Here is a 13,436-nt window from a genome sequence, read left to right on the forward strand (position 1 = left end):
AATATCCTCCTTTGTTTCCTGACAGAATGGAAGTGACAGGTCTTGAGGAAGGCCAGTGGTATGCCTACCGTGTGAAGGCCTTGAACAGGCTAGGAGCCAGCAAGCCAAGCAAACCCACAGAAGAAATCCAGGCTATAGACACACAGGGTACTCACTTTAGGTTTTTGCTTTGTTAGTCAAGACTTCTGACTTTAACTCCACCTGAACTTGCTAACATCTTAAATAATCTTTTCCAATTTAGAGGCTCCAGAAATTTTCCTGGATGTGAAGCTCCTCGCAGGTATCACTGTAAAAGCAGGAACTAAGATTGAACTTCCTGCCACTGTAACCGGCAAACCTGAACCTAAAATAACCTGGACAAAGGCTGACATGCTTCTGAAACAGGACAAAAGAATCACCATTGAAAACATTCCTAAAAAATCCACAGTGACGATCATGGATAGTAAGAGAAGTGACACCGGCAGGTACATCATCGAGGCTGTGAACGTCTGTGGTCGGGCCACCGCCGTGGTAGAAGTGAACGTCTTAGGTGAGGGAGGTGCTCGTTTTAAAAATGAGCAAACTCATTCTAGCTACTTTTGAAAATAAAACATGATTTAAAAATGTGGTTTTTTTCTGAGTGTGTAATGCCATCCACAGATAAACCCGGACCCCCAGCTGCTTTTGACATCACAGACGTGACCAACGAGTCGTGTCTTCTCACATGGAACCCACCACGTGATGATGGTGGATCTAAAATCACAAATTATGTTGTGGAGAGAAGAGCCACTGACAGTGATATGTGGCACAAGCTCTCATCAACTGTCAAGGATACCAAGTTCAAGGCAACCAAGTTAACACCCAATAAAGAATACATCTTTAGAGTTGCTGCAGAAAACATGTACGGTGTTGGTGAGCCAGTCCAGGCCACTCCAATAACAGCCAAGTTTCAGTTTGGTAAGTTTCTCATTAACCAGTTAGTTTAAAGGGAAAAAAAAAGGATACTTATGTTAAATGTATATTTAGTTGTCATATTTATATAAAGGCTATATAACCCATACAATTATCCTGTCTATAGATCCACCTGGACCTCCAACTCGCCTAGAACCTTCTGACATCACTAAAGATGCAGTGACCCTCACGTGGTGTGAGCCAGATGACGATGGTGGCAGCCCCATCACTGGATACTGGGTTGAAAGATTAGATCCTGAAAGTGATAAATGGGTTAGATGCAATAAGATGCCAATAAAGGACACAACATACAGGTACGCCCAAGCTCTCCATCACAGTGTTAAAACAGCAGTGTATACAAATTTTCATTCTTTAGCATTCCTTTTGAATATATCTGATTATATATCACTATAAAACTTTTAATTATTTTTACTTATCTTTTCTGTTACCACATAATTTCAAAAAAGACATAAATTCCATTGAAGGACACAGTTCATAATTTCTTACCATAAAATATCAACTTTATGGAAGTTCCAAAGTGTTTGGTCCTCCAGTATATTAATGATTATTATTATAGATATTATAATTAGATTGGTACATGTGACCAAATCTTGTGTGTGACCATGAAAAGGCAATTTTTAATTTATATTGAAATATTTTCATTTAAATTGCCAAACCAATTTTTAAATAAATTACCTTCTTCTATGTGAAATAAATAGAATTTTCTGCTTTTCATCATGGTATTCAACTCATACTTTGTTCCTAATTCAGAGTGAAAGGTCTCACAAATAAGAAAAAGTACCGATTCCGTGTGCTGGCTGAAAATCTTGCTGGACCTGGAAAACCAAGCAAATCAACTGAGCCAATCTTAATAAAGGATGCCATAGGTATGATTCATTTATTTTCTGTGATTGTTTTGAAGCTTATATTAATTCCTTTGACAAACCTAAATAATGATTTCATTTCATTGGCTTGCAGACCCTCCATGGCCCCCTGGAAAACCAGTTGTGAAAGATATAGGCAGAACATCATTGATGTTGAACTGGACAAAGCCAGAACATGATGGAGGGGCAAAGATAGATTCTTATGTCATTGAAATGCTAAAGACTGGCACGGAGGACTGGGTCCGAGTGGCTGAAGGGGTTCCCACCACCCAGCATTTGCTCCCAGGTCTCATGGAAGGGCAGGAATACTCATTTCGAGTTAGAGCCGTGAACAAGGCCGGGGAAAGTGAGCCCAGTGAGCCCAGCGACCCTGTGCTTTGCCGGGAGAAGCTCTGTAAGTCACTTTTGATTGTTTCATCTTTGCTATCTGGGTTCTTAGTGACTACTAGAAATTTTAGTGAAGACTGAATATTGGACAATAAGAAACGGACTATTCTTTTTTCCTTCAGATCCCCCATCACCACCTCGCTGGCTTGAAGTGATCAATATTACAAAAAATACAGCAGACCTAAAGTGGACAGTTCCTGAGAAAGACGGTGGGTCGCCCATCACCAACTACATTGTGGAAAAGCGAGATGTGCGACGGAAAGGCTGGCAGACAGTGGACACGACCGTAAAGGATACCAAGTGCACAGTGACCCCGCTGACGGAGGGCTCCTTATACGTGTTCCGAGTTGCTGCAGAAAACGCCATAGGCCAGAGTGACTACTGTGAAGTTGAGGACTCTGTCCTGGCCAAAGACACCTTTAGTATGCTCTCTAACTTCATTTTTGTGACACCATTTTATAGTAGATTGTCACTTTTCTCTCTGGTGTTTCTAACCAACGAAAATGTTGCTTTCAGCCACGCCTGGACCACCCTATGCTCTGGCAGTGGTTGATGTGACGAAACGACACGTTGACCTGAAGTGGGAACCACCTAAAAATGATGGTGGAAGACCAATACAGAGGTAGGACCTTAATTAACTCATAAAGAAGAAATTACATCTGGCTGAAGAGTCTTTATTAGTGTTAACAAAATGCTTGTTGTTTCAATAGATATGTCATTGAGAAGAAAGAAAAATTAGGTACCCGTTGGGTGAAAGCTGGAAAGACCTCAGGACCTGACTGTCACTTTAGAGTAACTGATGTCATTGAAGGAACAGAGGTCCAGTTTCAGGTTCGGGCAGAGAATGAGGCTGGAGTTGGTCACCCTAGTGAACCAACAGAAATCCTGAAAATTGAAGATCCAACAAGTAAGTAGTGCTGATTTTACAAAGGATATTGTCCAGAGTCTGATGATGAGATTATGGATGTAAACATTTCACTGTCTTTTAAGGTCCTCCTTCACCTCCTCTTGACCTGCATGTTACTGATGCTGGGAGAAAGCACATTGCCATTGCTTGGAAACCTCCAGAGAAAAATGGTGGAAGTCCTATTATAGGATACCATGTTGAAATGTGTCCAGTAGGCACTGAGAAATGGATGCGAGTTAATTCTCGCCCAATAAAAGACTTGAAATTCAAGGTTGAAGAAGGTGTTGTGCCTGACAAGGAGTACGTGCTGAGAGTGAGAGCTGTCAATGCTGTTGGAGTCAGTGAGCCATCTGAAATCTCTGAAAACGTGGTTGCCAAAGACCCAGACTGTAAGAACACAGTTTCTTTTTACAATTAATAAAGCAAACTTTACTCCTGCATTGCATTTTGACATACGATTTTTTTTTCCCCTTTTGGATTACAGGCAGGCCAACAATTGATCTGGAGACTCACGACATTGTTGTCATTGAAGGTGAAAAGTTAAGCATTCCTGTTCCCTTCAGAGCTGTCCCAGTTCCAACTGTTAGTTGGCATAAAGATGGCAAAGAAGTGAAAGCAAGTGACAGATTAACCATGAAGAACGATCACATCTCTGCACACCTCGAAGTTCCCAAGAGTGTCCGTGCCGATGCTGGCATTTACACCGTTACCCTAGAGAATAAGCTTGGCTCAGCAACCGCCTCAATCAATGTCAAAGTCATAGGTAATCATTCTTTGATGAAATACCAGGCACGCTTTACGTGTTGGGAAGATTGGTTAACTCTGCAGTGCTAGTAGAAATGGCTTCATGAATTGACTATTTGTAAACTAAATGTCCTTTCAGATTATTTCTTACCATATGAGAAGCAAAGCAATTCTAAAATGAAATTGCTAAACTCTAATTGCATTTGTTTACTTCTGTTGTAATTATTTGCATATGAAATAGCAATTTGAATAAGAGATATACCCAAAGAATGTTTAAATAACCAATATTCATTTATTAATTGTATTTTCAAGTTTTCATAGTGTTCTTAACCAGGGGTGGTGACATTTTCTGCCCCTTCCCCCAAACATGGTGGTGAATCGTGTTTGGAAATTTGGGAGGCCGCTTTTGCTTGGAACAAAACTAAGAGGGAGCTACCGACACTTAATAGTTCAGAGTCAAGGATGCTAAATGGCCTGCCGTGTCCTACACAGAGAAAGTGTGTGCTCTTAATACCAAGCCTTTTCAGGTTATAATAATAATTATCATTTTGATTTTTAATAGGCCTACCTGGGCCATGCAGAGATCTTAAAGCAAGTGACGTGACCAAGAGTTCTTGTAAATTAACTTGGGAACCTCCAGAATATGATGGTGGAAGCCCAATTCTTCATTATGTCCTGGAACGCAGAGAAGCTGGGAGGAGGACGTACATACCAGTCATGTCTGGTGAGAACAAACTGTCTTGGACTGTCAAGGATCTCATACCAAATGGCGAATACTTCTTCCGTGTTAAAGCTGTCAACAAGATTGGTGGAGGCGAATATATTGAACTGAAAAATCCAGTCATTGCTCAAGATCCAAAGCGTAAGTTTGGGTGTGAACATCATAAAGCTAGGAGTTGTGTTTTTTTGTTGTTTTTTTTTTTAAGATGGGTTTCCCTATATTAACATAAGGTTTTATTCTTGTACTCCAGAACCCCCTGATCCACCTGTAGATGTTGAGGTACATAATCCTACAGCTGAGGCAATGACTATTACATGGAAGCCACCTTTGTATGACGGAGGAAGCAAGATAATGGGTTACATCATAGAGAAGATTGCTAAAGGTGAAGAGAGATGGAAGAGATGCAACGAACACCTGGTCCCAGTCCTGACCTATACAGCAAAAGGCCTTGAAGAGGGAAAGGAATACCAGTTCCGTGTGCGAGCAGAAAATGCTGCTGGTATCAGCGAACCCTCTCGGGCCACTCCTCCAACCAAAGCTGTGGATCCTATTGGTAAGTTGTGTTTAATGGGTGTGCCATCTTCCCATCATGGAAGAGATGAGAATAATGTTCCGTCAGACAGGGCTTCCCAGGTGGCTCAGATGGTAAAGTGTCTGCCTGCAATGCAGGAGACCCGGGTTCGGTCCCTAGATCAGAAAGATCCCCTGGAGAAGGAAATGGCAATCCGCTCCAGTATTCTTGCCTGGAAAATTCCATGGACGGAGGAGCCCGGTAGGCTACAGACCATGGGGTCGCAAAGAGTTGGACACAACTGAGTGACTTCACTTCACTTCAGACATTTCCATCAGAACTGAAAACAATTATTGCTTTTAATCATTACAGATGCTCCGAAAGTCATTATGAAAACAAGCCTAGAAGTCAGAAGAGGTGATGAAATAGCACTTGATGCAATTATTTCTGGGTCACCTTACCCAACAATTACATGGCTAAAGGATGAAAGTATTATCACACCAGAGGAGATTAAGAAGCGGGTAGAACCCTTGGTGAGGAGAAGGAGGGGTGAAGTTCAAGAAGAACAACCGTTTGTCCTGCCTCTGACACAGCGTCTGAGTATCGACAATAGTAAAAAAGGAGAATCTCAGCTCCGTGTCCGAGATTCTGTCCGACCCGATCATGGCCTATTTATGATCAAAGCTGAAAATGACCATGGTATTGCAAAAGCTCCATGTACCGTCTGTGTGCTAGGTAAGTAGATAAAACTACACTTTCCAATGGAAGAAAGTTAATATAAGAGTTCGTGGGGGCAGTTAAAAGAAGTGGGAAATAGCTTCAGTCAGGTGTCCTCATTCCCTTTTTCTTCTGGCTTCGTCAAAGAAAACTGACGCTGTTATTCATTAGCTAATGTGATATGAAGACAGATGTAGGAAAAACAGAAGTTGATGTCACTGAAGCACATTCAACATTTATATTTTCCGTTGCGAGCAGTGCTACAAAAATTTTTAACCACTTCTCTGTTTTAAAATATCAGATATACCAGGACCACCAATCAACTTTGTATTTGAAGATATGAGAAAGACTTCAGTCCTCTGTAAATGGGAGCCACCCCTTGATGATGGTGGCAGTGAAATTTTAAACTACACTTTAGAAAAGAAAGACAAGACAAAACCTGACTCAGAATGGATGGTTGTCACCTCAACGCTTAGGCACTGCAAATATTCAGTGACAAAGCTGATTGAAGGAAAAGAGTACCTCTTCCGTGTGAGAGCTGAAAACAGGTTTGGGCCTGGACCACCGTGTGTTTCAAAGCCATTTATGGCTAAAGATCCATTTGGTAAGGTTCTTTAGCATCTAAACTTTGCCTTTTTATCATATGTTGCTATACATTATCCCAGCTTATAAACTTGAATTTTTATGTCATACTAGGGAATTAGTTCAAACTTGCCTTTTTTAATTTTAATCAGAACCACCGGATGCGCCTGACAAGCCCATTGTGGAAGACGTCACCAGTAACAGTATGCTAGTGACATGGAATGAACCAAAAGATAACGGAAGCCCCATCTTGGGTTACTGGCTTGAAAAACGTGAGGTGAACAGCACACACTGGTCTCGTGTGAACCGAAACCTTCTGAATTCTTTGAAGACCAAGGTAGACGGCCTACTAGAAGGACTCACCTATGTCTTTAGAGTATGTGCTGAAAATGCAGCTGGACCTGGAAAGTTCAGTCCCCCCTCAGACCCCAAGACAGCACAAGATCCAATCTGTAAGTAATTCCTTAAGAGGAAAGAGGGTATAGTGTGGTCACTATAATTAACACTACTGTTTGCTGCTACTGTTAATTTCTAGTTTTCAAGTTTTGTATGCTTGAAAGTTGTTAAGAGAGTAGATCTTAAATGCTACCAAATAGTGGTATTTATGTGAGGGAATGGTGGTGTTAACTAACATTTCTGAGGTAATCATTCTGTAATATATACATATATCAACTCATCACGCTGTACACCTAAAACTTACATACGTTATATGTCAGTAATACCTCAGAGCTGGAAAACAGACTAAATACTAGCAGTAACTACAGATATATGTTGAGGTTGCAGTGTAAAATTATAAACATTTGTATATATACCTTAAAAGTTTCACAGAGCAATATTTACCCACATTGCATGTAACATATGTGGGGGGAAATGGGCTAGCATAAGCTACTGCGCATTTTCAAACCATCAGCGGGTTTTGATTTCTGTGTGTGCATTCATTCTAGCTCCACCTGGGCCACCCGTCCCCAGAGTCACTGACACAAGTTCCACAACGATTGAACTGGCCTGGGAGCCCCCAGCTTTCAACGGTGGTGGGGAAATTGTTGGCTACTATGTCTATAAGCAGCTGGTTGGCACAAATGAATGGTCCCGCTGCACAGAGAAGATGATCAAGCCCCGTGAGTACACGGTCAGAGAAATCCGAGAGGGTGCCGATTACAAACTTCGAGTGACTGCCGTCAACGTTGCAGGCGAAGGGCCGCCTGGAGAAACAGAACCTGTTACTGTGGCTGAACCACAAGGTACTTAACCAGGGACCTGAATAAGATGATGGATATTTTCCCAGGATGAGATTTTTCCTCCCCATCTTTCTGGAGCTAATGTAGGACTGTTCTCTTTCAACAGAGCCTCCAACTGTGGAACTAGATGTTTCTGTCAAGGGTGGAATACAGATTATGGCTGGGAAGACTCTCAGAATTCCAGCTGTGGTGACTGGGCGTCCAGTGCCAACCAAAGTGTGGACCATTGAAGAAGGCGAGCTGGATAAAGACCGTGTTGAAATAGAGAACGTTGGAACCAAGTCTGAGTTAATTATCAAGAATGCATTGAGAAAAGACCATGGCAGATATGTGATTACAGCTACCAATAGCTGTGGCTCCAAATTTGCAGCAGCCCGGGTAGAAGTTTTTGGTAAGAAATGTTAACGTGGATTTCCATAAGATTTTCCCTAAGCAATACTATCTTACTGCATTGATTTTCTGTTGTTACTGTTTTATTTTTCAGATGTCCCTGGCCCCGTTCTTGACTTGAAACCTGTTGTAACAAACAGAAAAATGTGTCTGCTTAACTGGTCTGATCCAGAAGATGATGGAGGAAGTGAAATCACAGGCTTCATTATTGAAAGAAAGGATGCTAAGATGCACACTTGGAGACAACCCATAGAGACTGAGAGATCTAAATGTGACATCACAGGTCTCCTTGAGGGACAAGAATATATGTTCCGTGTGATTGCCAAGAACAAGTTTGGCTGTGGCCCTCCTGTTGAAATAGGACCAATTCTTGCAGTTGACCCACTAGGTAAGAGAGAAAGTTTTGTGTTTATAAAGTGAGTATTAATTGCTTGTAGTTACGTCATTTATGTATGGAGTTTTATGGCTTCAAACTCCCAATAGTCTCCAGATTTATATTTGGAGTAATGAGAAAGGTAAAAACCAAATAACTACAAGCAACTGTAAGGATGCCATATTTACTGTAATTTCAATGTAATTTTGGGCATGGTTTTATGTGCTGAAAAACTTAAATCATTGGAGCCTAGCACAAATGAAAAAACCAAAGGAAATCTCCTTGGCTGGTATGAACAAATATGAAGCCCTAATACTGCACACAGCTGGTAATGCCTGCTGACGTCCCATTCTAGACAGCAAAGTCTTTGTGGTTCCACAAGAGACAGAGGAATTATTCCTCCTCCACCACCACCCAAAAAAAGAGACAAAATTACCTTCTCACTGTAACAGCCCATCTCAAAATGTCTGCTGCAGCTCAAGTTGTGCCAGAAAAAACAGAACAGAGTTGGACTTAGACAGTAAAGCTCTGCTTCTGGTTGTAATAATAGTCAAGAATGGATTGGGTCTAGTTTCGCCATTCTGAGCTTATTCTTTCTATCTTATCCTTCAGTACACAAAACTACAGCAGCATCACTTAAATTATCTTTCCAGCCCTAAACCAACACTTGAGGCAACATGGTTCAAAGTGTATTCAGTAGACATATCCATTTTCTGTTAATGAGACAGGAATACTTTGCTCTCAGCTAGTCATTCAAAGCAAAATTTCACAGACAGCCCTCCTAGGTCATTAAAATTAGCTTTCTCAGTGACAGAGGTAAAATATGTAAAATGCTAAATATAAAAAAGCATACATGCACCTCAATTTATTTTTAATCAATAATCTTGACTATAGAGTTTACTAAAAAAAAAAATTCTGCCTATATGAATGCCTGTAATTTTGGTAATTGAGATATTTTGAGGATTTTAAAGACATGTAACATTATGCCAATAGAAACCTATTTTTCATGTAATTTGGAGTGAAATGTGACTTCATACATGAATATTTGTCTCATTCTTGTCATGTCAACCTACCTCTGGTTAAAGGTCCTCCAACGTCTCCTGAGAGGCTCACATATACAGAAAGGACCAAGTCCACCATCACCCTCGACTGGAAAGAGCCCCGCAGTAACGGCGGCTGCCCCATCCAAGGCTACATCATTGAGAAACGGCGTCATGACAAACCTGACTTTGAACGAGTTAACAAGCACCTCTGCCCAACCACATCTTTTCTTGTTGAAGATCTCGATGAACACCAGATGTATGAGTTCCGTGTCAAGGCCGTCAATGAGATTGGTGAAAGTGAACCATCCCTGCCTCTTAATGTGGTCATACAAGATGACGAAGGTGTGGAACCTAAACATAATAGCCATTTGAATGCACTTTATCTCACAGGCTGTGTAAACATCTTTATGACTGTGCTGTTTTTTTTCCCCCACGTTCCCTTCTCTTTGCAGTGCCTCCAACTATTAAGTTGCGCCTGTCTGTTCGCGGAGACACCATCAAAGTTAAGGCGGGAGAGCCTGTTAACATTCCCGCAGATGTGACAGGCCTTCCGATGCCTAAGATTGAGTGGTCCAAGAATGAAACTGTGATTGAGAAACCCACCGATGCACTTAAGATAACTAAGGAAGAAGTTTCCCGCAGTGAGGCAAAGACTGAGCTTAGCATTCCCAAAGCAACTCGGGAGGACAAAGGCACTTACACGGTGACTGCTTCTAATCGCCTTGGTTCAGTGTTCCGAAATGTCCATGTGGAAGTATATGGTAAGCGATACTCTTTCTTATAAAAGAATGAACTCCAGCATCTGTTTAAGAATTTCCTTCTCAATCTCCTCCATGGGTTCCTTTTCAGATCGTCCGTCCCCACCAAGAAATCTTGCTGTTACTGACATTAAAGCTGAATCTTGCTACCTAACATGGGATGCCCCTCTAGACAATGGTGGCAGTGAGATCACCCATTACATCATTGACAAGCGCGACGCAAGCAGGAAGAGAGCTGAATGGGAAGAAGTTACCAACAGTGCTGTAGAGAGGAGATACGGGGTAAACTGTTCTAAGTATTTTCTTATGCACATTAAAAGGACTTGAGTCTGAATAAACACCATTCTGGCATGACCTTGGAATTTAATGATTAAACTTAAAACACCACACAAAAATCCTTAGTTTTTAGCACCTTGCACATAAGGCCCCTTAGTAATTTCTGTTTGATATACGGATTCTCTTTTACTTGAGAGACAAATTATTAGGTTCAATAAATGTACACATTCTCATTTTAAAAGACTTTCTCCACATGTGAGTGTATGTACTCAGATAATTGTGTCTATAGATTTATTTCTTTTTACAGTCTTCCCCTACTAAATGACTTGAATATTAAATCAAGTGAAAATCAACATAAGTATGTGGTTTTTAAGAAATTATTATTCATTTGATTTCTAGATCTGGAAACTTATCCCCAATGGTCAGTATGAGTTCCGAGTTAGGGCAGTGAATAAATATGGAATCAGTGATGAATGCAAATCAGATAAAGTGGTCATTCAAGATCCTTACCGCACTCCTGGACCTCCGGGAAAACCAAAAGTTCTGGAGCGCACCAAAGGGTCGATGCTAGTGAGCTGGACTCCTCCTCTGGACAACGGCGGCTCTCCAATTACTGGTTACTGGCTGGAGAAGAGAGAAGAGGGAGGTGCCTACTGGTCACGTGTTAGCCGAGCACCAATAACCAAAGTGGGCTTGAAAGGCGTGGAATTTAATGTTCCCCGTTTGATTGAAGGTGTTAAATACCAGTTCAGAGCAATGGCAATAAACGCTGCAGGAGTTGGCCCTCCCAGTGAACCATCAGACCCAGAAGTTGCAGGAGATCCCATATGTAAGTATGCTTCCATCTCTGGAATATATCAAGGACAAAGCCACTAAATAGATAATTCTGCTCTTAAATTTCTTGTATTTATTCTATGCCAAGTTATTTTATTTATTAAAATTAAAAGTTTCATACTTATGTAGACTGTCAAAAGTATATATGGATGTGTGTATATCCATATACACACACTGCTGCTGCTGCTGCTAAGTCGCTTCAGTCGTGTCCGACTGTGCTACCCCATAGACAGCAGCCCACCAGGCTTCCCGTCCCTGGGATTCTCCAGGCAAGAACACTGGAGTGGGTTGCCAATTCCTTCTCCAGTGCATGAAAGTGAAAAGTGAAAGTGAAGCCACTCAGTTGTGTCTGACTCTAGCGACCCCATGGACTGCAGCCTACCAGGCCCCTCCATCCATGGGATTTTCTAGGCAAAAGTACTGGAGTGGGGTGCCATTGCCTTCTCCGATACACACACTAAGCACACATATCTAATACGTATTAGATATATATACATATATATATATACACATATATATACATGTGTATGCATACACGTAGAGAAACTCATATGGTTTTTAAACACTTAGATTAAACCTAGTATTGTATGAGGAATCACAATAATAAAGACCCTGGACTATATAGCTCCTCTTTGCTCCCATACTTAAAATAAACCTCCGCCTCTTTAATCAGCTACTGTGGAAATTATCTCCCTCACCAAACAGACCTTCCAGTAGGAGTTTAACAAAAACAAAAGGTTGTTAAATTTTCAATAATACATTGAAACAAAGATGTAAGATCTTCAAGCATAGTCTGTGAAGTCTGTCAAATAAAAAGCAATTCTGAAAGATCTATAAGCATATCAGTTCAAAAATTAAAATACTGTGGCCTTAATGATTAATACCATGTGTTGTAATGTATAGATTTTCTGTGGAAAAAATTCAGTTATTTGTAAAAAAGACTTAAAATAATCTAAGTCCTATACGGAGCATATATAAAAAATGAATTATTCATTCTGCAAGCTAGTATTAAATATATGCTATGTGTAAAGAACTGTCTTAAGTGCTGGAAAGACCTATCATTAAAATTTCCATAATTGTAAAGCACTGTCAGAAATATAATGGATTGTTATGTGATTAGGGACAGGGTCAATATCTACAATACAAGGCATTAAAAATCAGTTTGTGTTCAAAAGTTTACAGCTAATGATGAAGTCATTTTTTAATTTTATGGTAGGTTATATTAAGTTTTTAGTATAGAATATTGCAGAATCTCTTCAAAGAGATCTCAAAAGTAAAATAGCTTTTCACCAATCATGTGTAAATAGAATAATAATCTATCAAGCGCTAGCCAGTAGTCTTTCTACTCCCGGTTAGTTGTTTGCAGATAGTTGTTTGCTTTCTTTGTTTTAGCATTAATGCTAAATGAAAATAGACTTTCTTATATTTCTCTTCTCTAGAAGGTAATTTATTCCTTTGGCATTCCTATTTTAATATTTTAAAAATAAAATATGATCAGGCAAAGTAAAATATTCTTACAGTACATAAATCTAGCATCTCATCAGCTTCACATTTTGATTTTTTTTTTTTTTTTTTAGATCCACCTGGGGCACCTTCTCGCCCAGAAGTCAAAGATAAAACAAAGTCAAGCATCACGCTAGCATGGAAACCTCCAGCCAAAGATGGTGGCAGTCCAATCAAAGGATACATTGTAGAAATGCAAGAAGAAGGTACTACAGACTGGAAAAGCGTAAATGAACCAGACAAACTTCTACCCACCTGTGAATGTGTGGTGCCAAACTTGAAAGAGCTCAAAAAGTACAGATTCAGAGTGAAAGCTGTCAATGAAGCCGGTGAATCTGAACCAAGTGATACAACTGGAGAGATTCCTGCCACTGACATTCAAGGTACTAGTCCTTAATCCATTTTTGTATTCATCTTTTGATCTTATTATGAAATTGATTCATGTGCCGAAGATGTGTCAATTACTTTTTTGAAAAAGGTGAGCTAAATCCTGTTATATTATCCATGGTATTACAGAGGTACCAGAAGTTTTCATTGACATTGGAGCACAAGACTGTCTGATTTGTCAAGCTGGCACACAGATTAGGATTCCTGCCGTCATTAAGGGGCGCCCAACACCAAAATCATCTTGGGAATTT

General features: G+C 40.4%; 1 protein-coding gene and 1 long non-coding RNA gene across 51 annotated transcripts in view; one reads left to right on the forward strand and one right to left on the reverse strand.

Moving 5' to 3' along the window:
- TTN (titin) overlaps positions 1-13,436 on the forward strand; it is a 276,354-nt gene that overhangs the window by 187,426 nt on the left and 75,492 nt on the right. For all 50 annotated transcript variants that reach the window (XM_070798610.1, XM_070798811.1, XM_070798618.1 and 47 more), the window contains 25 exons: positions 26-147; positions 242-529; positions 640-936; positions 1,058-1,244; positions 1,702-1,817; positions 1,909-2,208; positions 2,324-2,623; positions 2,718-2,823; positions 2,912-3,108; positions 3,192-3,497; positions 3,593-3,871; positions 4,415-4,714; positions 4,824-5,126; positions 5,457-5,819; positions 6,103-6,405; positions 6,536-6,835; positions 7,328-7,624; positions 7,728-8,012; positions 8,106-8,399; positions 9,470-9,769; positions 9,880-10,188; positions 10,277-10,467; positions 10,861-11,290; positions 12,873-13,181; positions 13,315-13,436. The exon at positions 13,315-13,436 is cut by the window's right edge and continues 27 nt beyond it. In XM_070798610.1, coding sequence (XP_070654711.1) covers positions 26-147; positions 242-529; positions 640-936; positions 1,058-1,244; positions 1,702-1,817; positions 1,909-2,208; positions 2,324-2,623; positions 2,718-2,823; positions 2,912-3,108; positions 3,192-3,497; positions 3,593-3,871; positions 4,415-4,714; positions 4,824-5,126; positions 5,457-5,819; positions 6,103-6,405; positions 6,536-6,835; positions 7,328-7,624; positions 7,728-8,012; positions 8,106-8,399; positions 9,470-9,769; positions 9,880-10,188; positions 10,277-10,467; positions 10,861-11,290; positions 12,873-13,181; positions 13,315-13,436 — 6,604 coding nt within the window. The remainder of the gene's footprint in view (positions 1-25; positions 148-241; positions 530-639; positions 937-1,057; positions 1,245-1,701; positions 1,818-1,908; positions 2,209-2,323; positions 2,624-2,717; positions 2,824-2,911; positions 3,109-3,191; positions 3,498-3,592; positions 3,872-4,414; positions 4,715-4,823; positions 5,127-5,456; positions 5,820-6,102; positions 6,406-6,535; positions 6,836-7,327; positions 7,625-7,727; positions 8,013-8,105; positions 8,400-9,469; positions 9,770-9,879; positions 10,189-10,276; positions 10,468-10,860; positions 11,291-12,872; positions 13,182-13,314) is intronic.
- The window catches only part of LOC139185806 (uncharacterized), a 59,279-nt gene that overhangs the window by 23,396 nt on the left and 22,447 nt on the right, over positions 1-13,436 (reverse strand). Inside the window, exon 3 of the long non-coding RNA XR_011569328.1 lies at positions 1-13,436. This exon is cut by the window's left edge and continues 23,396 nt beyond it; it is cut by the window's right edge and continues 21,528 nt beyond it. This is a non-coding gene — a long non-coding RNA (uncharacterized lncRNA).

This window comes from Bos indicus, chromosome 2, assembly GCF_029378745.1.
Source record: "Bos indicus isolate NIAB-ARS_2022 breed Sahiwal x Tharparkar chromosome 2, NIAB-ARS_B.indTharparkar_mat_pri_1.0, whole genome shotgun sequence".
In the NCBI taxonomy this organism is placed as follows: Eukaryota; Metazoa; Chordata; class Mammalia; order Artiodactyla; family Bovidae; genus Bos; species Bos indicus.